Source organism: Mirounga angustirostris, unplaced genomic scaffold, assembly GCF_029215605.1.
Source record: "Mirounga angustirostris isolate CCGP_5_RB_7025 unplaced genomic scaffold, mMirAng1.0.hap1 SCAF_8, whole genome shotgun sequence".
Lineage (NCBI taxonomy): Eukaryota > Metazoa > Chordata > Mammalia > Carnivora > Phocidae > Mirounga > Mirounga angustirostris.
In genome coordinates, this window is record NW_026991716.1 from 16,966,657 (window position 1) to 16,988,567 (window position 21,911).

The following is a 21,911-nucleotide window of genomic DNA, read 5'->3' on the forward strand; positions in this document are numbered from 1 at the left end:
TGATCCCCATCATACTTCACTCATTCATCTTGTCTACCTGGCCCGGATCAACACATTGTGTGTAATACTCGGTTTTAAGACCTCATCTTTCACACTGCCCACCTCATCATGCATCACTGTCCACACACACCTGGCTGTCCTGGCACCCTTTTGGGAATTCCTGAATTGGTCTTCCATTTTCACTGGTCATTGGTTAAGGCCCAGATACTGATGGTTTTCAAAATGCCCATATATAATCGTACTGGGTAGCCAGGGTTGAGAACACCTGTTCTTCACAGAATATTTTATGGAACATCCCTTCATAAGGATAATCCTTTTTAGCTTCTCAAACACCAAGCATTGTGCCTCAGTAAGGAGAGATTTTATTTTTCACCAAATAAAGCAATTTTAAGTGTTAGAGGTTTTAAAAGCACAGAAAAGTGCAAAGAGACCAGTTGTTTATTTTCCAACTCCCCAAAATTAACCAGTGTCAAGCACTATGGTACATCTGCCTTGTGAATCTTCCCTTTTTCTCTTTCTAAAAAATATTATTCTATAATTCGTGAAAAACTGAACCCTGGTTATTAGAATGGATTCAAATAATGCATAACAGTACAAAGAACAAAAATGAAAGTTAAAAAAAGAAACCAAAACATTACAAAATCTTACACGTACAGATAACAATCATTAAGAGAAGATTATTTCATAAGAAACAAGTAATGAGGACGTGGAGAAAAAGGAACCCTTATGTACTGTTGGTGAGAATGCAAACTGGTGCACCCACTGTGGAGAACAGCATGGAGCTTCCTCAGTAAGTTAAAAATAGAACTACCCTACAGTCCAATAATTGTGCTACTGGGTATTTACCCCAAAACCACAAAAACGCTAATTTATGCACCCCGATGTTTCTAGCAGCATTGTTCACAATAGCCAAATTATGGAAGCAGCCCAAGTGCCATCAATAGAAGAATGGATAAAGAAGATATGGTATACATATACAATGGAATATTACTCAACCATAAAAAAGAATAAGATCTTACCATTTGCAATGATATGGATGGAGCTAGAGAGTATTATGCTAAGTGAAATAAGTCAGTCAGAGAAAGACAAATATATGATTTCACTCATATGTGGAATTTAAGAAACAAACAAACAAAATGGGCAAAGAGAGAGAGAAACCAAGAAATAGACTCTTGACTATAGAGAACAAACAGATGGTTACCAGAGGGGAAGGCGGGTGGGGGGACAAGTGAAATAGGTGATGGGGATTGAGGAGGGTACTTGTTGTGATAGGGTGATATATGGAAGTGCTGAATCACTATATTGTACACCTGAAACAAATATAGCACTGTATGTTAACTACACTAGAATTAAAAAAAAAGAATAAAAAAATTTTTTTCATAAAACATCTTCTTATACAAATAAATACTTCCATGTCCCCTTAGGACTTCAACATAGCTATTAACTAGTTGACTCACCTATATTGGATATAGATTGCAAATAACCTTTCACAAGCAGCTTTTATCATTGAGATATATGGGTTGTTGGGGCACCTGAGTGCCTCAGTTCGTCAAGCGTCTGACTGTTGATTTCAGCTCAGGTCATGATCTCAGGGTCATGAGATCGAGCCCTGGGACAGGCTCCACGCTGCTGAGTGTGGAGCCTGCTTAAGATTCTCCCTCTCTCTCTCTCTCCCTCTGCCTCTCCCCTGCTCACGTGCATGCTTTCTCTCTCTCGTTCTCTTTCTCTCTTAAAAAAAAAAGAGAGAGAGAGAGATGGATTGGGTTTCTTTAAATGAGTCTGGGCCCACTCCATATGCACAAGTTTACCACTTTCATAGGTTTATCAAGTCAAAAACTGTTTCCTGAGGACTTATGTTTTTATAGATTCTAGAAACGGGAGATTCTGTTGTTATTTGGAGCATGTGAACATCAAGTACTGTAATTTTCTCTTGATCTGTTTAGATGTGTTTGTTTACAGCCTCAATTAAGTATATGCACTTCAAGTGGCATTTCCTAGATTTTACATGACTGTTTCAAATAAAAGCATTTATCAGATTGACTTCCCTTCTCACTCCATTACAAGATAAGGGATTTCATGTCAGGATCATTCCCTATTGGAGGTAAGAGAACATTGCATGCCCTGTACTACTTCGTTGGTTGTCTGGGAAAAGGTTCTTAACAAATCCATTAGACAAATTTTTATCTTGCCCAGTACACAGTGCCTTCTTCACCTTCAAAACAAGGCACCAGGCTACAGCCAGTTGGACGTAAATCAAGAATTCATTCGCAAGTTGTAAAACATTCCCTCCAATTCCATGTAGAAGCAGCCAAATAAAAACCATACTTGCTTAGGACTCTTGTCTAATTTCAATCCCTATTTTCAACCCAAGACCTTTAACAAAAGAGTTAAAGGTCAGTGGTAAGTTCCATTTGTTGCTGCATGTACTGGGGTATATATAAAGGTTGCTAATTCTGGGAACTAAGTGCTTATCTATAGCAAGCAATCTTTTATACAAAACTGGAGAAGTAGTTCTTCTGTTTACACTCTTCTTCTGCAAAATATGAGAAACATCTAAATAAACTTTCAAAAGAAACACAGGAGAAAGAGTCTTGGGATGTGCCCCTGGTATATGGGTATCCCCCACCCCCAACGCCATGGAGTTTGCAGCAGTTTGCAGCAGTTTTTAGAAATACAGAAAGTCAGGGCGCCTGGGTGGCTCAGTTGGTTAAACGACTGCCTTCGGCTCAGGTCATGATCCTGGAGTCCCGGGATCGAGTCCCGCATCGGGCTCCCTGCTCGGTGGGGAGCCTGCTTCTCCCTCTGACCCTCCCCCCTCTCATGTGCTCTCTCTCATTCTCTCTCTCAAATAAATAAATAAAATCTTAAAAAAAAAAAAAAAAAAAAAAAGAAATACAGAAAGTCACAGGGTAGGCCTAGCATTTCTTCTGGAAACATCTCCTGAATCTGAACATTTGGATAAAAAGCACAGGGCTACATTTAGGAGTCACAATAACAACACAAAGACAGGCGAAAGTAATTTTCAGTGGGGATGATTGTCACTCTTGGAAGTGACTGGAGGGGTTTCTTTGTGTATTAGCAGTAACATATTTTCTTGTGCAGGTTACTCAGGTAAGGATCAGTGGAAAATTCAGTGCTCAATTCCAATAAGTGCAGTTTTATGTTTATGTAGTATTTCAATAGAAGTTTAAGTTATAGATGTATTTTTTTTAAAGATTTTATTTAATTATTTGAGAGAGAGAGCACATGAGACGGGGGAGGGTCAGAGGGAGAAGCAGACTCCCTGCTGAGCAGGGAGCCTGATGCGGGACTCGATCCAGGGACTCCAGGATCATGACCTGAGCCGAAGGCAGTTGCTTAACCAACTGAGCCACCCAGGCGCCCAGGAATGTGTATTTTTATAAATTTGTAAAATAAAACATGAGACTTCAAAGAAACGTTGGCCCCTTCAGTTCCTTGCCCTGGCCCCTTTTCTTCTGCCCAGGGTCATCCTTGGGATCACGGTGCTGGTTTTGGGTCTCCAGCTTTCAGGTTTCTGGGCCCTGATTCTGAAGTACTTGATATTGGTGTTCTCATTTGTATGATAGTTATTTCAATATTTTAGAAACTCTGAATTATGGACATTTTTAGATCAAGACCAATGATTAATACATTTAATTTATAGTAAAAGATAAACTCTTAAGCCACCTACAAACCTAGACAACTCTTCTTCTGTATGAGTCTTTTGTTTGTTTTTTAAGTAGGCTCCACACCCAATGTGGGGCTTGAACGCACAACCCTGAGGTTAAGAGTCGCATCCTCTACTGACTGAACCCGCTGGCGGCCCCCAAATGAATTCTAATAAGAGGTCATATTAGGATGTTGGGATGTGCTCATTATGATGCTCTCGTATGACTGAGTGAAAGGACTCACGATGGAAGTTTTGTGAATCTGTCATATGTGTTTCTGGAATAAAAGTGAAATTAAGCTTGTGATGTTCCTACTGTTTACAGATCTTCCTTGACTTCCACTGGGGTTAAGTCCCAATAAACCCACTGTTAGTTGAAAATACATTTAACACACCTAACCTACCGAACATCAACACTTAGTCTAGCCTACCTCAAGTATGCTCAGAATACCCATATTGCCTTTGGTTGGGCAATATCATCTAACACAAAGCCTATTTGATAATACGGTATTGACTACCTCATGTAATTTAACTGAACACTGCATTGAAAGCGAAAAACAGAATGGCTGTCTGCGTACAGAATTTGTCAGCGCCTCAGGGTGATGGGCTTGTGATGGCAGGGCTCACTGGGATCTGCAGCTGGCTACTAAGTCCCATGAGAGGGGGCAGCATATCACTAGCCCGGGAAAAGATCAAAATTCAAAATTCAAAGTACAGTCTCCACCCAATGCAAATTACATTCACACCATCTAAAAATTGAAAAATAGGGAGTAGAGCCAGACCCATCCTAAGTCGGGGACTATCTGTATTCGGAATCACAGTTACCATCAAATCAAAGCTAACAAAAGCTTACCAAATTAAAGCTTAGTAATGATATAACTACGTACTGCATTTACTTTTAGTTTATTACCCCAGTGAATAATATTACTAAAAAATGACCATGCTTTTTTTTTTTAATAATAAAAGCTCCAACTGATTCTATTATTTATGGAAAATAATACATAAATAATATGGGGAAAGTCTGCTAAACGGAACCAATTATCAACAGCTATTAAGACGCCAGAGGGTCTATAAGAAACTATCATATTCACCTTGGAACTCACAACATTTATTCCAGGCAGAGGGAGAAGCAGGCTCCCTGAGGAGCAGGGAGCCCAACGCAGAACTTGATCCCAGGACCCTGGGATCATGACCTGAGCCAAAGGCACACATTTAACCGACTGAGCCACCCAGGCACTCCGTATTCATTAAGATTTTTAAGGAGGCTGAATAAGAAGCTGCTTTTCCAGACCCCAAAGGCTACATACTCTAAGATTCCATTTTTATGACATTCTGGAAAAGGCAAAACCATAGGATAGAGAACAGGTCAGGATTTGCCAACGTGGTAGTGGATATATGACATTATGCAACTGTCAGAGCACATGGGACTCTGTGAAAAGTGCATATGAATTTAAAAATAAAAAAGGAAGCTTCTCCAAATTCAACAATATTGTATAACAGAATAGGTCTCCTTCATGGTAAATGGATATATTGAAAAATTCCATTTTGTAGTATACCAATAAAAAATTTTCATTTGAGGTATATGAATATTCACTACCTTTTTTGATGAATTTGGAACACATTTATAGAATCTCATCATTAAAACTTATCTTTCAGTATTGGATAACATACATACCAAAATGTTACTGCCCTTTTGCTCCAAAATCTAGAGTATTTCAGAAATAAATTGTGAGAAGCACTAGACAGACTATTGTATTATGACTTAGAAGTCCCATCATCGTGACCCAATTCAGCTGCTAAATCAGGTGACCCAAACAAATCACTTCACCTTCCTGGGCTTGGTTTCTCTAAACCTAAATGATGCGAATATCCCTTCCAACTCCAAAACAAAATTACCCATTTCACTTCACAAAGTCATTTTGTTCTTCTTGAAGTAGCCATTCCAAGTTTTTACTCTTTCTGCATGGTCCACTTAAAACAAAAACAAAAACAAAACCTATCCCGAAAACCACATTCAGTGAGCACCTTCTGTGAGTCAGGAGTGGCATTATGGGCCTTAGAGTTCTGGCTGGAGTTATAAGTTACTAATTATAGAGTTACGGTACAGTTAAGAGTTACCACTTGATTCATCTTAACAACACGTGCTTCCTTTCCCATCACCACCATGAGATTAGCAGCATCATTCCTAGGCTGAGGAAATGGAGTTTGAAGAATTGAAGGGATCTGCCCAAATCACGAGCTAGAAGAAGCCATGGTTTGAACCCCTTCCCCTTTGAGGGAAGGGAGCCCACATTCCTCATTCTACCACAGTTCTCAATTCCATGTGGGCCACTGGAGGGCTCTGAAGGTAAAGGAGGCCATGTCTTTCATCTGGCACACTCCTCACTCCACGTGTCCTTCTTGGGACACAATGGATGGAAGCGGACAGGGAGATGGACCAGATGCTTCCCGAGATACCGTTTTAACCTGGTTCAGGTGCCCCCTCATTCTGGTGGAAACAATACTGCATTTTTTTTTCAATTGGGGCAGAGAGGAGATTGAGGTTATCTGGAAATTGTAGGTATCCTCAAGAGTCAAGATGCCAACATTGACACAGGATTGTTGTTGAACACCTGTGTTTCTTCGTATCTAAGCATGAACTTGCCCACCAAAAAATGATGCACGTGAGACAAATACTCTCACTAACCAGTGTCATACTACAGTTACTCTTTTCCTCTCATTTCCACACAAGGAGAGTAGTATTGGAAGCTGGGGGGGAGAGGAAATTCAAGCTGATTTTGTCTGAGATCCAAAAAATCTTCCAGATCCTTTGTAGTAATCTCAGAAGCCTTTGCATCATGGAAAAATTGTGTTTTCCCAGTTCCTGTTGTCTCTTAATGAGGACAATTGGGTGGAATAAAAACAAAAACAAAAACCTAACAGTTATTAATACTTACCAGGCACTATGCACGATTTTTGGCATTTGATATGTATTACTACACATAATTCACTTACAATAGTAGGTACCATTATTGTCCCCATTTTACAAATACAGAAACTGAGATTCAGAGTGATTACATCATTTGCCTCAAATTGTATACACTAGAAATCTGCAAAACTGCATTTGAAACCAAGTCGTCTGGCTCCAGAGGGCCTCCTCCTCTCCCCCCCAGTTATATATTACACTAGCCTTCATCTAGCTCAGTATTTATGGGCGTGCCCAGAAAATACTCTCCAGAAACAAGGAGAAATGTGCTATATTAAGACAGCCAGGCAAATGGGGTTATTGTGTTAGTACTCAGTAACTAACATCCTCATTTGGTTAGAATTTTACAGCACAAAAATCACCCACACCCACTGCCTATGATGATTGGCCTGAGTTTTATTAAATGCTGGCAGGAGTGGCAGTTGGCATCTAAACATAGACATAGTGACTGTGACAAGGAGAGAAATTCATTGCCCAGAGGCCATTGTTCCAGTAATCCTGTACTGGAAAAAAGGAAGGATGGAAATGGTCATACAATCAACGAAGGCTGAACTGGGAACTACCTTCTCCATCATCTTATAAATTGCTAGTATTGTCTCCATTTTATAGATGAGTCAACTGTGGCCCACATAGGATAGGTTAACTGCTCAAGATCAGCCAGCAGGTAAATGAATGTGTAAAATTTTTGCTCCTTCCACTGCATGCTCCTGAGTTAAAGCAAAATAATGCAGGAGAATTTTTCTGAGATCACCCAGCCCACTTTTTTCCTTTTACTGAGGAGGAACCTGAGGCCCAGAGAAGTTAGGTGACGTACCTAGGGTCCTACAAGGACAGAGGCTAGAACAGAGGCTAGAAGATAATTTTGCAGTGTGCATACCTAGGTCATTGGCCCTTCTTATGTGGTCACTGCAGTGGTTGGAGTGTGAAGAACTTATGAAAAGGAAAATAAAACATTCACACCAGGCTCGTAACACTTACAGTCCATTTGTTTAGTATTCTACTGTTTTTAGATGTGCAGTGTGAAGTGTTGAAAAAACTCAAGGTCCACAAACTGCTGTTCTAATTCTTTTTTTTTTTTTTTTTAAGATTTACTTATTTATTTTAGCGAAAGAGAGAGAGAGGGTGAGAGAGAGTGAGGGGCAGAGGAGAGAGAGAATCTCAAGCAGACTCCCCGTCAAGCTTGGAGCCTGACATGGGGCTCGATCCCATGACCCCAAGATCATGACCTGAGCCAAAATCAAGAGTTGGAAGCTCAACCAACTGAGCCACCACGCGCCCCTGCTGTTCTAATTCTTGAGTGTCCTTTGGGGTCATCCCAAACTCTCCTCCTTAGAGCCACCTCAAGATTCTTCTGGCTCTTTTACAAGCATCTTTGAAAAGAAATACTAGCAAGTCAGAGCCACTGCTGTGAAATGCATTATTCTACATATTTATATATTGAGGAGTGAAATTGAATCAGAACTGCCCAACACACAATCTTACTTTTTAATAAATTCCCAAATACCTTCCAAACTTTCTCTAAATTCCTAAAACCAAAAATTAACTCGGGCTCAGGTTGGTAAAGTAAACTTGCCCAGTGTCAGACCAGCTGTTAACTGATGAGGCTGGGATGACAACGTTGAAATTCGTCCCTCCACACAGTCCTGCAAGATGAGAGGAGCCTCGTGCAAAGCTCGGAAGCTTGAAACCTGGGGAATCTCAGATGAAATCACACATGTGAAAAATTAACAAGATGACTGAACCCAGCAGAGAAGGCTTGGGGCGCCTGGGTGGCTCAGTCGGTTAAGCATCTGCCTTTGGCTCAAGTCATGATCCCAGGGTCCTGGGATCGAGCCCCGCATCGGACTCCCTGCTCAGCGGAGACCCTGCTCCTCCCTCTCCCTCTGCCTGTGCCCCCTGCTTATGCTCTCTCTCGCGCTCACTCTCTCTCTCTCAAATAAATAAATAAAATCTTTAAAAAGAAAAAAAGAGAAGGCTCTGCGAGAACCAGCGGTCATGTTAAATACATTGATATATAGCTGAAAGTGAAATATCCTTGTGTCATTTCCAAGTCAACATACAAGGACTCTTAAAATAAGAAGACCGTGTATTTGTCCTTCTTTTGTTTTGTTGTGTTTTTCTTAAATAGAGGAAGTGGATATTCAGTAGCAACAAGAGATGAACAAAAGTATCTCTGAACACTGCAGGTGGAAGGGTCTATCCCACTAAATGAGTTTTACTATTCCTAATAACATAACAAGCATCATTCTGACTCTTGCTTTCTAAGGCTTAAAGAGTTTGTAGATTCAGCTTTGTCCATTAAAAAAAGGGGGGGGGGCTGGAGAAGAAAACACAATCTGGTTGATGTAATAGATCCTAAAAGTTTAGGTTGGATAAAAAGATTTTCACTTTTCAGCAAAACACTATCATGGGATACGCAGAAAGTCTCAGCCTGGACTACTGGAATTTTATATTTCCTTTGAAAAGAGGAAGCTACTCATGTCTGAAAATTATAGAGTCAATTCAAAGATTTTTCATAAATTTTGTTTTCTGGCTTTGGGTTTGTGTAGTATGTTGGCAGTTGGAGAAACTGGTTGATGGGCACAAGAGGGTTATGGAGCTGCGTGTTGGTGAATTTCGTATTAGGGTTTATAAATTATCCCTGTGTGAGTAGCTAGGAGGGGTAACGTTTGTTTTAACTTTGAGGAAGTTGAACACCCAAAATGGGAAGGATGTGGCTGAGCCAGAAAAAACCTGTATAGAATGATTGTGAAAAAGCTCTCATTTCTTTCAGGTCCTGGCTGTGCTGATTTCCTTTTCTGAGAAATTATATCATGTTCTAAACAAATACCACGTAAGTCCCTTCTGGGGCACGGTATGCTTTCAGAAAACAAAGCAACCTATGAATCCCAATTCCTGTTCCTTTCACCTGATGTGTTCACAAAAATGAAGTCCTGAAGACAATACTGACATCCTTTGGATTTTTAAGGAAACACTTCTTATGGATAATACACACCCAGCAATATTCGTGTGAGGACCAAGTGAACTATTTTAGTAGTTTCAAAAATTACACCGATTACACTAAGGGAAATCAAAATTACAAAGAATAAGTGCCCATCCCAACATGTGAAACTTGCTTACATTTTCCTATACTTCCTCCTGGTTTTCTCTGGGTATATCTACATCCAGTTGTACTTGGTGGTGGAGCCATAGTGTAGACATGCTTTTATAGTAAAAAGATATTTAAATTAATTGTATTTAACACCTTGAGGATCTAGTTAGTTTAGGAACTCTAGACCACATTAAGGTTTTCTTTATACATATTCATATTACTAAGTGGATAAACACCTATCCTGTCACTCATGACACTCAACTTTTTCATTTAATTCTCAGAACTTATTTTTTTTCTAATTCTTGCATAAGCTTTATTTATTTAAGTCATCTCTACACCCAACATAGGGCTCAAACTCACAACCCCGAGATCAAGAGTCCTGTACTTGACCAACTGGGCCAGCCAGGTGCCCCTCTCAGAACAACTTATTAAGTAGCTGTTGTTATCAGGACCGTATAGATGAGGTGTCTGAGGTTAGAGTTACCCACAGTCACCAAGCTAATAAGGACCAAGCTAAAACTCATCAGCGGGTTTGCCTCATTCCTGAGCGCAGGGGATATTTGCTCAATAGGAATACTTTCCCACCAGGCCTTTGCACAGCACCTTTACAACACCTTCTATTTTCCTATTTATACACCCTCAGTTTCCTTTGTCCTGCTGGCTGCCTTTTTTTCTCAGTCAAGGAGAGTCTCTGATGGAAATCAACAGAACCAACATTTGCTGCAAATCTATACGTGGGCCAGTCTCCGTAAGAGAGGGTCTCCTAGACAAGGAGCACCAGGATCCCCTGGGAGCTTGTTAGAAATACAGATGTTGGGGCTTGCTCCAGACCTGCTGAATCAGAAACTCTGGGGGGAGGGCCCAGCAATCTGTGTCAACAGGCCCTGTTGGTTCTGGGGCTCTGTCTGAGAACCACTGCACTATATGCATTATCTTACTTAATACTTATAACTTCTCTGGGAACTAAGTGCTATTTATTATTCCCATCATCACAGATGGGTAAACTGGGGGTCAGCATACACTAAGGCAATACCACATAGTTAGCAAATAATAGGATCCGGGACTTCAACTTTGTCTGGCTCCCGAGTCCTTTTCATAGTATTGTGTGGACTCAAAGGCAGATGGAAGGAGATGTTGTTTAATGGTTCAGAGAAACAGAGTAGAGATATTTATGTTAAAGAGATCATTTTGACATTGATTATACATTTATTAGGGCTTTGATATACAAAATATTTTATGTTGTTGCTTAAAGAGTCATTGAAATGCAATATTATGTTTTTGTTTTTAAAAAAAGGCAACTAAGGCTTCTAGAAAATATTTGTCTTATACAATTTGTAGACAGTGATGGCAGGTTGAAAGAACGTTGGACAAATGGTCTTGCCAGTTCTGAAATGGTAGCTACATTAATCCTTTCCGCCAGAATTCAAGTCATGGTAAGCTCAGTGAATATTTACCAATCATAATGGTATTTATATTTAATTAAATCTTCATATATACTTTAATCCAATTTTTTGTCTTGCATAATGTTGTTTTAGAGATTAGGAATTAAAAGCTAATTAAGAGCAGTGTTTCCGGACTTTTTCCTTCACAGGGGTGGGGAGCAAAGAATGTTTGGGCATAGATTCTCCAGGAAAGATGATCCAAATATTACAGCACAGCCAATGCCTGGAGGCATCATAAATGATCCTTCAACTGCCTACGGCTTCAGCAGAACTTAATTATCTAAATAGTAGGCAACCTGCCTAAGGTTTCTCTACCAGAGCTCACCATTTCATGATATAAACTTACCAGTCTAGGTACTCAAGAGCCAGGATAAATTGTAAATCATCAATCTTCCCCAAATTACTGGCCCGAGAAGAGCCTTGAGCCCTTTTCTAATGGAGGAAAAACAGGGCAAAAGGCTCAAATCACTGACATAATATTTTAAAAATCATGTCCAAATTTATTATGTGTATTTGGTATTATCTGGCTATACAAAAGTGGCATCATTTTATTTATTTTTTTGAGAGAGAGAGAGAGAAAGAACATGCATGGTGGGGGGTGCAGAGGGAGAGAGACAGAGAGAGAATCTTAAGCATGCTCCACGCCCAGCCTGATGAGGGGCTCAATCTCATGACCCCGAAATCATGACCTGAGTTGAAATCAAGACTCGGACGTACAACCAACTGAGCCACCCAGGTGCCCCTAAAGTGGTATCATTTTAAAACTGTTAAATGCATAAGGATCCATGGAAGTTTCTGTTTTATATAATTTCTCCTTCAACCAGAATTTATCTCCACATCCAGTGTGGATTATCATCTGGCCACACACACAAACTCAGCTTTCTGGTAGACCTGACTGTTCTAATGACATTCATGAGGACAGGACTCCACCAGGCCATCAATGTTTCTAATTCTCGGTCATTGGTACAGTCAGCATGATTGAATGCATCCTTTGTGGTTCTCGAAACTGACTTCTAAATTTAGGCTGATGTACAGAGCATACAATACATACTTTGAAAAGAACTGGGACTGAGCCAGCCCTGCCCAGATTTAAGGGCCTGGTAACCTTTCCGTGGAGAACACATAGCTTCTCAATGGCTCACTGTTTACATTTGCTGGGAGCTACACCTGGAGAAATGTTTCAAGTTTTCTTTCTATTGTTGGCTTTTCCTAGCCTTTCATTTCCTTATACTCAGGGTTTTTGTTTTGTTTTGTTTTTCCTAATCCATTAGCTGCGAAGCAGCCTAGATCAAATTACGGCAGTAGAAGCCCACTGCAGGAACGTTGAGTAGGTCAGGAAGAAGTACCACCCGCAGGGTTGGGTGGGTGCCAGGTTGTGGGAGAAACTCAAACCAGGTGCAAGTAAGGTGGGAACTAACTGGAGGCACCCACATGGGGTACCAGTGCTTTCTCCTGGAATCAGATGCGAATGCATGATGGGCCCAGAGCGGCTACCTGGAAACCAGATTTTTTTAAGGAGGAACTTTGCCCTATTAACATTTCAGCTGGAACTCGGGCTTGCCAATTTCTACAACGTCTTTCTGGTATCTTTCTCTTTCTCTTTACTGATACCATTGGTGGGACTTCGTTATTGTGGAATGACACCTCCAAGCAGTATCTTACCTCCTCTTTCTCCAATCCTTACTCGAAAATTCGCCCCACCCCACCCAGAGACAGGACACTTTTATACATCCTTCCAAGCTTCTCATAACTATCTAGCCCCTCCCCACACCTTCCCCACAGCCATCCAGCAAGCTATAAATCCTCAAGTCAGGCACGGTGGTAGGTGGTAGTGTGGGGTAGTGATAGGGAAGACAAGGATGGTCGTCCTATTTCTTACCCTTAAGGAACCCAAATGCTGAGGGGGTAGGGCAGAGGAGATCCACACTTAGCAGGAAATTATAATCCAATGCTGGCAGCAGTGCACTGAGTAGAGGAGAACCCAGAGTTGGAGTCCCAATGATCTGGGAGGTGGGTGATTGGAGACGGCTTCCAGAGGTGCCATCCAAGGTGGCTTATAAAGGATGAATCGGAGTTACACAGAGATGGTAGGAGGGATATCCCAAAGACCGCCCCTCCCCCCAATTAAGTGAAAATTGGGAAAGTGTGTAGGGCTAAGGAGTTGCTGGAACATGAAGTCTGAGGCATCAAGTAAAAATAAAGTAGAGAGATGGGTCAGGGAAGGGCAAGGGGGAGAAGAAGTCAGGTCATGGAGGTCATGTCACAATAAGAACTTCAACCTGATCCTCAAGATCATGAAAAGCCACTGCAAAGCTTGACGCAAGGAAACAAGCATTGTACTAACCTATCTGAGAGTTGCACGCACTTGCCATTGTTGCGTTCTGGGAAGCAAAGATCGCTGGAGACTTAGTTCCACCAAACGGTTTGGGTCCGGATTATAAAATGCTTCCAAATAAGAAAAACGTAAGCATTTAAATTAAAATCAGCTTCCTAAATATCTGCATATGATCTATGTAAATAAATAACATATCCAGTAGTCCTTTGTTTCTCACGAACAATAGGGTGCCTAAAATAAAGATCATTTTTCTTTTTCTCTGTATTTTTGGGGTAAACTTAAAAACAGTATATGTAAAATGAACAAGAGGCGCCAGGCTGGCTGTGTCGGTAGAACATGTGACTCTTGATCTCGGGGGTTGTAAGTTTGAGCTCCAGGTTGGGTGTAGAGATTACTTAAGAAAAAAAAAAAATCTTTTTTTAAAAAAAAAAAGACTTCTACTCATTGTAAAGACAAAGTCCTCAAGATACTTCACAGTGATTAGGTTGCTCCTCCCCTCACCAGCCTTTTGTAAGAACATTAACTGAAGAACACCTCCCATTTCCACTGGCTCACAGAAGGAAGAGCCAGACCAAAGCCTGTTGCAGATGGGGACTGAGGAAACTGGCACAGAAGCCTGTGTGGGGTTGGCAATCAGTTCTGGCAAGGACACCTTCCCATGACTCCAGCTGGCACAGTGGCCCTGCTAAGCCTCAGCATGTTCACTGTGTTCCAACACACACACACACACACACACACACACACACACACACTAGCACTCCATATTCCTGCTAACCTTATTTCCAGCTTAAAGTGGTCAGGTGGAGCTTACTTCCACTGTTCTTCCCCCCCCACCCCCCATCCTTACCCTATCCCCTTTCGGGAATTCTGCAGGGGATTTGCTTTACTTTTTTTTTTTTTTTTTTTTTAAGATTTTATTTATTATTTGAGAGAGAGAGTGCGTGTGAGTGTGTGAGAACAAGCAGGGGGAACGGAAAGGGACAAGCAGACTCCACACTGAGCTTAGAGCCCAATGCAGGGCTTGATCTTAGGATCCTGAGATCATGACCTGAGCTGAAATCGAGAGTAGGACGCTTAACCGACTGAGCCACCCAGGCGCCCCGGGAATTTGCTTTAGATATAGGAAAGAAGAAATGATTATTCCTTCCTTTCCTGGTGCAAGTTCAAACTTCAGGTCACACGAATCCAGGATTAGATCCCAGCTTTGCTTGGACAAGCTGTGTAAAGAGGAGCATATTACTTCAATCTCTCTAAGCCTCCTTTTCTTCCTCTGTACATGAGGATAACAATGATTATTTCTTATCCTTGAAAGAAATGATGTAGAACATAAATCTGGAGCAAACTATATTAACCAAAACAGTATTAGATGGCACCTAGTGCATATTTACATGTGTTTAAAATAGTCATTTGTAAACAGTAAGAATGAACACTCACTACACTCTGGTAAGTGTTGGTTTACTCCCACTCCTACAAGTCTTTGTGATTTGACAATTCAGTAGCCCACAGGATAGAACATGTCTCTGTTCCCAGTCACCTTGCCTGTCCTCTTTCTGCCCTGAGTAGACTTTGTGACCACCACTCCAACTTGGCTCTTAGGAATGCCGAATAATTGAGAAAAGAGTCACAGCTATGAATCTACTTTCAGCTATGAAGGTAGCTTGAAACCTCACTCAAATGTGTCCTTGATAACAATAGTCCACATAAGCGCAGGGATAGGGCCACCCTCACAAGGGTTGATAACCAGAGCCACGCTGTCACAACAGTGGAAACTCGTTTATTGGGCACACAGGTGTTCTCAGACAACATACGGAAAACAGAATTTTGAAAAGAAACTCAGTCCTGAATCAAAGAGGGAATTTGGAGCTGTTTTCTGCCTTCAGTGGCCCGGCGTACCTCGGACCCCTTTCCAAATGATCATAAACAACAGAAAAGGCTTCCCAGTCTATGAAATCAAGAGACTGCAAAGTGGAATTTCCAGTAATCTGTGACTTCAAAATTGAGAATTTACTTTGGATCACCTCCAGCTGTTGATCAACTCTGGGGATTCCAATTCATTTTACCCATTCTTCTCGACAACAAAATATCAGACTGTTTTTGTTGAACCAAGTTGGTTGAGACCTGGGTACTTGATCAGGTCTTAGATTAGAGACATTTAACTGAAGAGACAATTTATCAACTTCCAAAGAAGATTCACAGATTCTAAAAACAGCCCCACCGACTTTGAGCAATGACTTTGAGGATGAATGGGATACTGTGTGACATGCTCTGAAAGAAACACTACCTATTTCAAGTCATAAATTCTAGAATGCTTATTAAAAATCAATTTCAACACGTTATGGCTGTGCTTATCAAGGACATGAAAAGCATTCATTCACAAGACTGAGCTAGTATATGTCAATTACACTTCAATTAAAACACACACACACACACACACACACAAACAAAAGACTGAGCTACATGATACAAGATCAAAGACAGCTTTGCCAGAGCTCCGGCAGCTCTTGCATACTTCTTAGATCACTATACCGCACAGAGTTACAAGACAGTTGGCACTAAGCTGGTCACTAAAAAACAACCAGACTAATAGTTTTCTAAGCATTAAATTTTTTCTTTCAAATAATTTCAAACAAGTCTGTTCTCTAGAAGCGTTGGATGTTAGTGAACTCAATCTATGAGTAAGAAAAAATTGGAATGGAAATCAGCACATACCTGGAACCCTATTAAGTGTCACCCAGAAATGTTCATCGGGGCTGTAAGTATCTTTTGACCAGTGTAGTAGATCAATGGCCCTTTTGTCATGGAGGACAAAGTTGACAAACTCTCTGGTAAGGGCCACATAGGCAGTGCCAAAGTAGATGGTCAGCTGATGTGGAGGTGAGGTTTTCAAAATATTAGTATTTTTCACAAAGGAGCCATCTTTGCCTATATGCTCCCGGTGGACGAATTTAGTCCGCTTGATTGCGTGAGCTGGGGGCAGCACCCCCGGGGTAATGTTCTTCCCTTTAAAGCCTTTCAGATACCGAATTATCTCCTTGTTGGTTTTCAGGGGGAAGTCTTGCCCGCACGTGTTGATGGCGTACTTCCACGGCACCTTGGACGCCGCGAGGTCTTTTAGACAGTTCAGGTCAGCCTGGAGCCTGGAGATCCCCCCATAGACCACTGGCTCCACCTTGGAAGCAACAAAAGCATTTGGGAAGCAGCTCAGTAACTGCCACACAGATTCCTTAAACTCAGCTGTGGCTTTCTCATCCACGTGAACGCAGTAGACATTTTGGGGCATATAGATAGCCCTGAAGAGCCTTTCAAAAGTATCAAAGTCCTTATGGATGACCATGACATAAGCCAAAGGAAAAGCAACTTCTTCTTCCGACAGGGGGCTGGTGATGTAGTGATTTTGGATCAGGTAGTCCTTACACGGGACACTCCCCAAAGGTGATGGCAAGGTCTTTCCCCACAAAAAAGTGGACTTATCTTCTAAGGCGTTATCACAGGCATGTATTCCAAAATACCTGTGACTGGAGCTATTCAGCGTCCCGAAATTCTTTGGCAGGTGTAACGGGCTATTATAAAATATCACAAAAATAACCCCACTGAACACAGTGAAAGCAAAAAAGCAGTACCTCCAAAAGTTCATTATCTTCACTTCCTTGGGGAAGGAATCTCTCTCCAGGGACTGAGAAATGACCAGTCCCTTAACCCGCAAGTGTGAAGAGGTGGAACCGCCTGTCTTCCCAGTCCTGAATGTCGGCAAGCTTCTCCAGAGGGCTTGAGTCCTTCAATCCTCATTTACTGTCCGCTCCAGCGTGGCGTCCATCCTCTGCGGCGCGGGCCGGACGAGAGATGCTGCCCTAGCTCGCACCGCTCTTCTCGGACTCCGGGTGCTGAATCCCGAGCAGCCAGCAGCGCTTCGCTCAGCCCAGCCCCGCTTCCGGGAAGCCCTCCTCATATGCATACGAAATGCAAGTGGCGGATCTTAGCAAATTACGTTCTGGAAAGGACTGACGGGTCCTTTTCACTGGGGCTGAGTTTCCCTCGCCTCACCCCGCCCCCCTTCCATCCCATCAACTCGGATCTGGTCTCCCGGCTCTTCTGCAGCTCTCTCCTCCTCGCCTTTCAGAGTAAGTGCTTCTACTTTTTCTGCTTCGCCCCCGCAAACTGCCAGCCCCCCTTGCAAACCACAACATTTAGGACTTCTGCCCCTCGGCTTTATCCGTCTTCCCGTTTCTCTGCCCCTCTTTTGCATTTCAGTGTTATTTCTGCCTCTGGGCACACAGACACAGATAAGAAAAAAAAATGCACTTGTAATGGGCGGAGGTAAAAGATTATCAGTGGCCAAAGAGTCTGTGGCGAGCTGGGTTAAATCCGTTTCCAGTGGTGTTACATAGCATATACATGTTTGTGTAGGCTATGTATGGGAAGAGAGAAAAAAGAATTACACTCTTGGGGCATGGGATGAGGGCAGAAGGAACCTAGCAGTGACTTGTAACATTAAAGGGTCGGTGTGGATGACATAAATGAAAGAAACACACTTCCGTTTGCACGCGAGAGGGAAAGGTGATAGTGATTGCTCCCAGAAAGTTGGTTCCCATTTTCACACAGAGCTTCAGATATCTTCAACTCCTGACACGGCAGTATCTACAATATGTGGAGTCACTTGCCCCTGGTCTTTGGAAAAGTCTGACATCTTCCGATCTGAGGCCGTTTCATAGAAATCAAAGAAGTCTCTTTCCCACCCAGCCCCCTCTCTCCCACTTCCTTACTCTGAAGAAACAACAAAGGCTTCGGAGCTGCTGCAAAATTCCTGGAAGTACCAGTCAGTGTAATTCAGGGGAGGCAGGACTGGAAGCCCAGCAGGTCTGGTCACATTACAGAGTGGTTGTCATAGCTCACCTCTGCAGGTGCCTGGAGCACTCAGCAAATGTGGAGTGCGCTGTAGACTTAAGAGGGTGGTAAGGATGCTTCTGGGGGAAAGGAACTCGTCCAGCTAAAAAAAACCATCAATTATGGCAGCCACAGTGGTAGCTGAAAGTGGCCTGCCCCCCTTGCAGCCTGCAGTCACCCAGCCTTCCTACCTATCTGGGCACCGTGTGGCCATTGGAGCAGTTGTCTCTGTTAGGAAAGTGTTTGCTGTATAACGCGGCAATCTCCCTGCCCCCTTCCTGTCCCACACCCCCCTTAGCTTACTATAATCCACGGAGCTAATGAATGACAACAGTGGCCTGGAGGTGACGGGTATTGATTTGGAAACAGACTCAAAGATCATCTAATACGACCCTTTATTTTACAGATGAGGAAATGGAAGGCAAGAAGAATATTTTTTTTCCAAAGTCATTCAGCTGGACTGAAGCCAGAAACCTTCACTCTGCAGCTCCCTTGTCCAGATGCTGAAGCCGGTCTATTTGACTTCAAATCGCCTCTGGTCAGTGACCAGCTGAGAGACCAGGCTAAAGTTACTTAACCTCTCTTAGCCCTGGGTTCTTCCTCTGTGAGATGGAAAAATGACAGTGGTTCCCATTTCTCGCGGTTGTGAAGAATAGTAAATGCGATGACTCTTGTTGAAGGTTTGGGTATACGATCACGTGTTCAATACGCATTACCAGCTACTGTTGTCATTTCTCTTTTGAAAAATATCCAACATTTCTTACCGTGTGAATGAACTGATATTTTGACTTCTGTTCTTAGTAATGGAAAAGAGAAACATTTCCACTGGGTTGATTTATTCCCACTGAACACGAGGGGAGGTTAAATCCCATTCTTTTTCTTCCCCATCGCTAGCCCCCTTTGGCCCAGACAAAAAGTAGAAATACGGCTATGGGAAGGGAGGAACTGAATTGTCCGTTTGGATGCCTTCACTTCCCTTCATTCTAGTTAGAGCCACACCCTTTTCTGAAAAATACATCCTTGGTCAGACTTGTGGAGAGTAGGAGGGAAAGAGCCAAAGGGAGGAGGGGAAGCACGGGGCTCTCATCACAGATTCTGTGGGTTCTTCCTTCTTTTTGCCTTGAGCCTTGACCGCACAAGAGGGAGCCCCGCTGGAATGCCCATCCAAAGCAAACCCAACAAATCTTTAATCATGATTTAGTCAAAGCAGATTGCAAATGGGGTGGGGAGTGGTGTGAGGTGATTGAGAGTTCAAAACACCAGTACCCCAGAAACCCTTCTATAGTCTGTCCCGCCTTATTTACAGTGCTTTGGATGAACAACCTGTCTTGAAAATGGGATGCCTGCTAAGCACTTAGCCCAGAGGGTAGGTTTGTTTTGCTTGGTATCTGGGGCAACTGAACAGGCATTTTCTTCTAGCAAATCACTGGGCGGGCTAAGCTATCAACTTCCAACCAGTACGTTATTTCTGCTCTGTTCACTCTAGTTGGCTTCACAAACTGAACACTGTCGTCATGTGGACATTTTGTATCACACTCCCTGCCTCTCTCGGTCCCAGGATAATCTTGAACATCACCAACAAGGAGACAGCACCTGGACAGCAGCTAACTGTGCATAATCCCCTCAGCTCAACATGGAAGCAAAAGGCGAGGCTCTGGGGGGCTTTCTGAGAACACTGTGGGATCTTTTTTCCCTCACAGGCCCGTAGTTCTCATGAACGTTCTAGGAGCTCTGTGTCCACCGCAACTGGGCCGCGAGAGGTAACCGCGAATGCTGGTGCGGTGGTCACAGGGGCAGGGGAGGAATCCGAGCCTGACTCCTTCCCAAGTGCTCATAGTTCTCCTTGACCTCAGATCGCTCCTCCCAGTTTAATTATCGCTACAGAATCAAGGTGATGCTTTTTGATGGGCCCCCTCAACTCGGCCAAGGGTACACCATTGGGTGTCAGTCTGACAACCCGAAAGACTTTGGCTGCACGGGAGATCCAGAAAGTAAACAAGATCTCCCAGCAACCAAAACAACCATCACAACGCCATGGACTGGACTCACACACTGGAACATATAGAGGACCGTAAATGAAAAAAAGAAGTGAAGCTGGTGGAGGAAGGGAAAGACAGGGCTAGTAAGTTCACAAGTGGCAGCGAACACTTGGCCAAGGTGTCATGGACACCTTGAGGGTGAGGGGAGGGTGGGGACTACAGCAAAGAGCCTGGGTCCCACCTAAAGCAAGCAGCAGCTCCAGCTCAGCGCCAGCTATTAATGCCATGCTGGCCATAGGGCCAGTGTTGCCAACTCTTCAGATATTTTAAGAGAAGTGAGAAAGCTGGATTTTATATATATATAAAATCCCAAACTCTCTAAATGTTACCAAGTCACTAACACATTTGTAAGACACAAGTGCATGCATGCATATGCACCCCCAAAGACTGCATTTGGCCCTAAAGATGCCAGTTTATCATCTTTGCTTTAAGCATTAAAGGTCATGTACTTTGAATCCCCCTTGAGACTTAGCCTCTGGACTCTTCGTTTAGACACAATCGTAACAAACTGACTCGGAACTGAACAGATAAGAAGTCACAGATTAAAAGAGGGACGTAGCACTGGGGAACGGGGCACCCTCGTCAAGAGGTGGTGGACAGAGGATGAAGTAGGTTCCAGAAAAACTCCAGGAGCAGAGCAGTGCACGATCATTCAATAAAAGGATGGCTGGCATTCATACAGCTCAGTGACTATTTTATTACTGTTGATCAGGACCTCCAGTATTTGTGAATTATCAAATAAGTTAATGTCACCATGAAAGGGCTTGACAGCCGTAAAGATCACTGCAAACATTGGGCCAACCAGACTTTCTTTGAAAACAAGCAGAGTACTAACATCTAGCAAATAGAAATATAAATGTATTTCTATATCTTATGTATACATGCTGCAGATGCTATTTAAAAAGTCATTTGTGGGGGCACCGGGGTGGCTCAGCCTGCCTTTGGCTTGGGTCATGATCCCAGGGTCCTGGGATCGAGCCCCGCATCGGGCTCCCTGCTCAGCGGGGAGTCTGCTTCTCCCTCTCCCTCTGTCACTCCCTCTGCTTGAGCTCTCTCTCAAATAAATAAATAAAATCTTAAAAAAAAAAAGTCTTTTGTGAAATATGTTTATTCAGAATCTTTTTTTAATAACCTTTTTCTGTGCAAAAGGGGACGCTTTTGGTTAAACTCACAATTATGACAAAAATTTTTCCCTGAAAATATTAGGCAATTATGTTAACCACATGATCCTATATCAGGCATCAGCATTTCTTTTATAAAGGGCCACGTAGTAAATATTTTAGGCTTGTGGGACTTTTGGTCTCTGATGCAACCACTGAGTGCTGTTGGTCTCTGATGCAACCACTGAGTGCTGTTACCTACTTTCATGCTGAGTGTCCCAGCATGAAAGTAGGCATAACCATATTGCCTGTGTCTTGCTAAATCTTAATTTATGGATACTGACAGCTCAAGTTCATGTAATTTCCATGTCACCAAATCGTCTTCTTTTGA

General features: G+C 42.6%; 1 protein-coding gene across 4 annotated transcripts in view; it reads right to left on the reverse strand.

Annotated features, from left to right (window-relative positions):
* Positions 1-21,911, reverse strand: part of LOC123837467 (N-acetyllactosaminide beta-1,6-N-acetylglucosaminyl-transferase) — a 63,677-nt gene that overhangs the window by 22,032 nt on the left and 19,734 nt on the right. For 2 of the 4 annotated variants that reach the window (XM_054505738.2, XM_045866387.3), the window contains exon 1: positions 16,210-17,494. The exons of 1 other annotated variant lie outside the window; for it this stretch is intronic. In XM_054505738.2, coding sequence (XP_054361713.1) covers positions 16,210-17,134 — 925 coding nt within the window. In that variant the 5' untranslated portion in view covers positions 17,135-17,494. Of the gene's footprint in view, positions 1-13,509; positions 13,611-16,209; positions 17,495-21,911 lie in introns of those variants that run through there. One more of the 4 variants, XR_010413504.1, reaches the window with a different exon arrangement.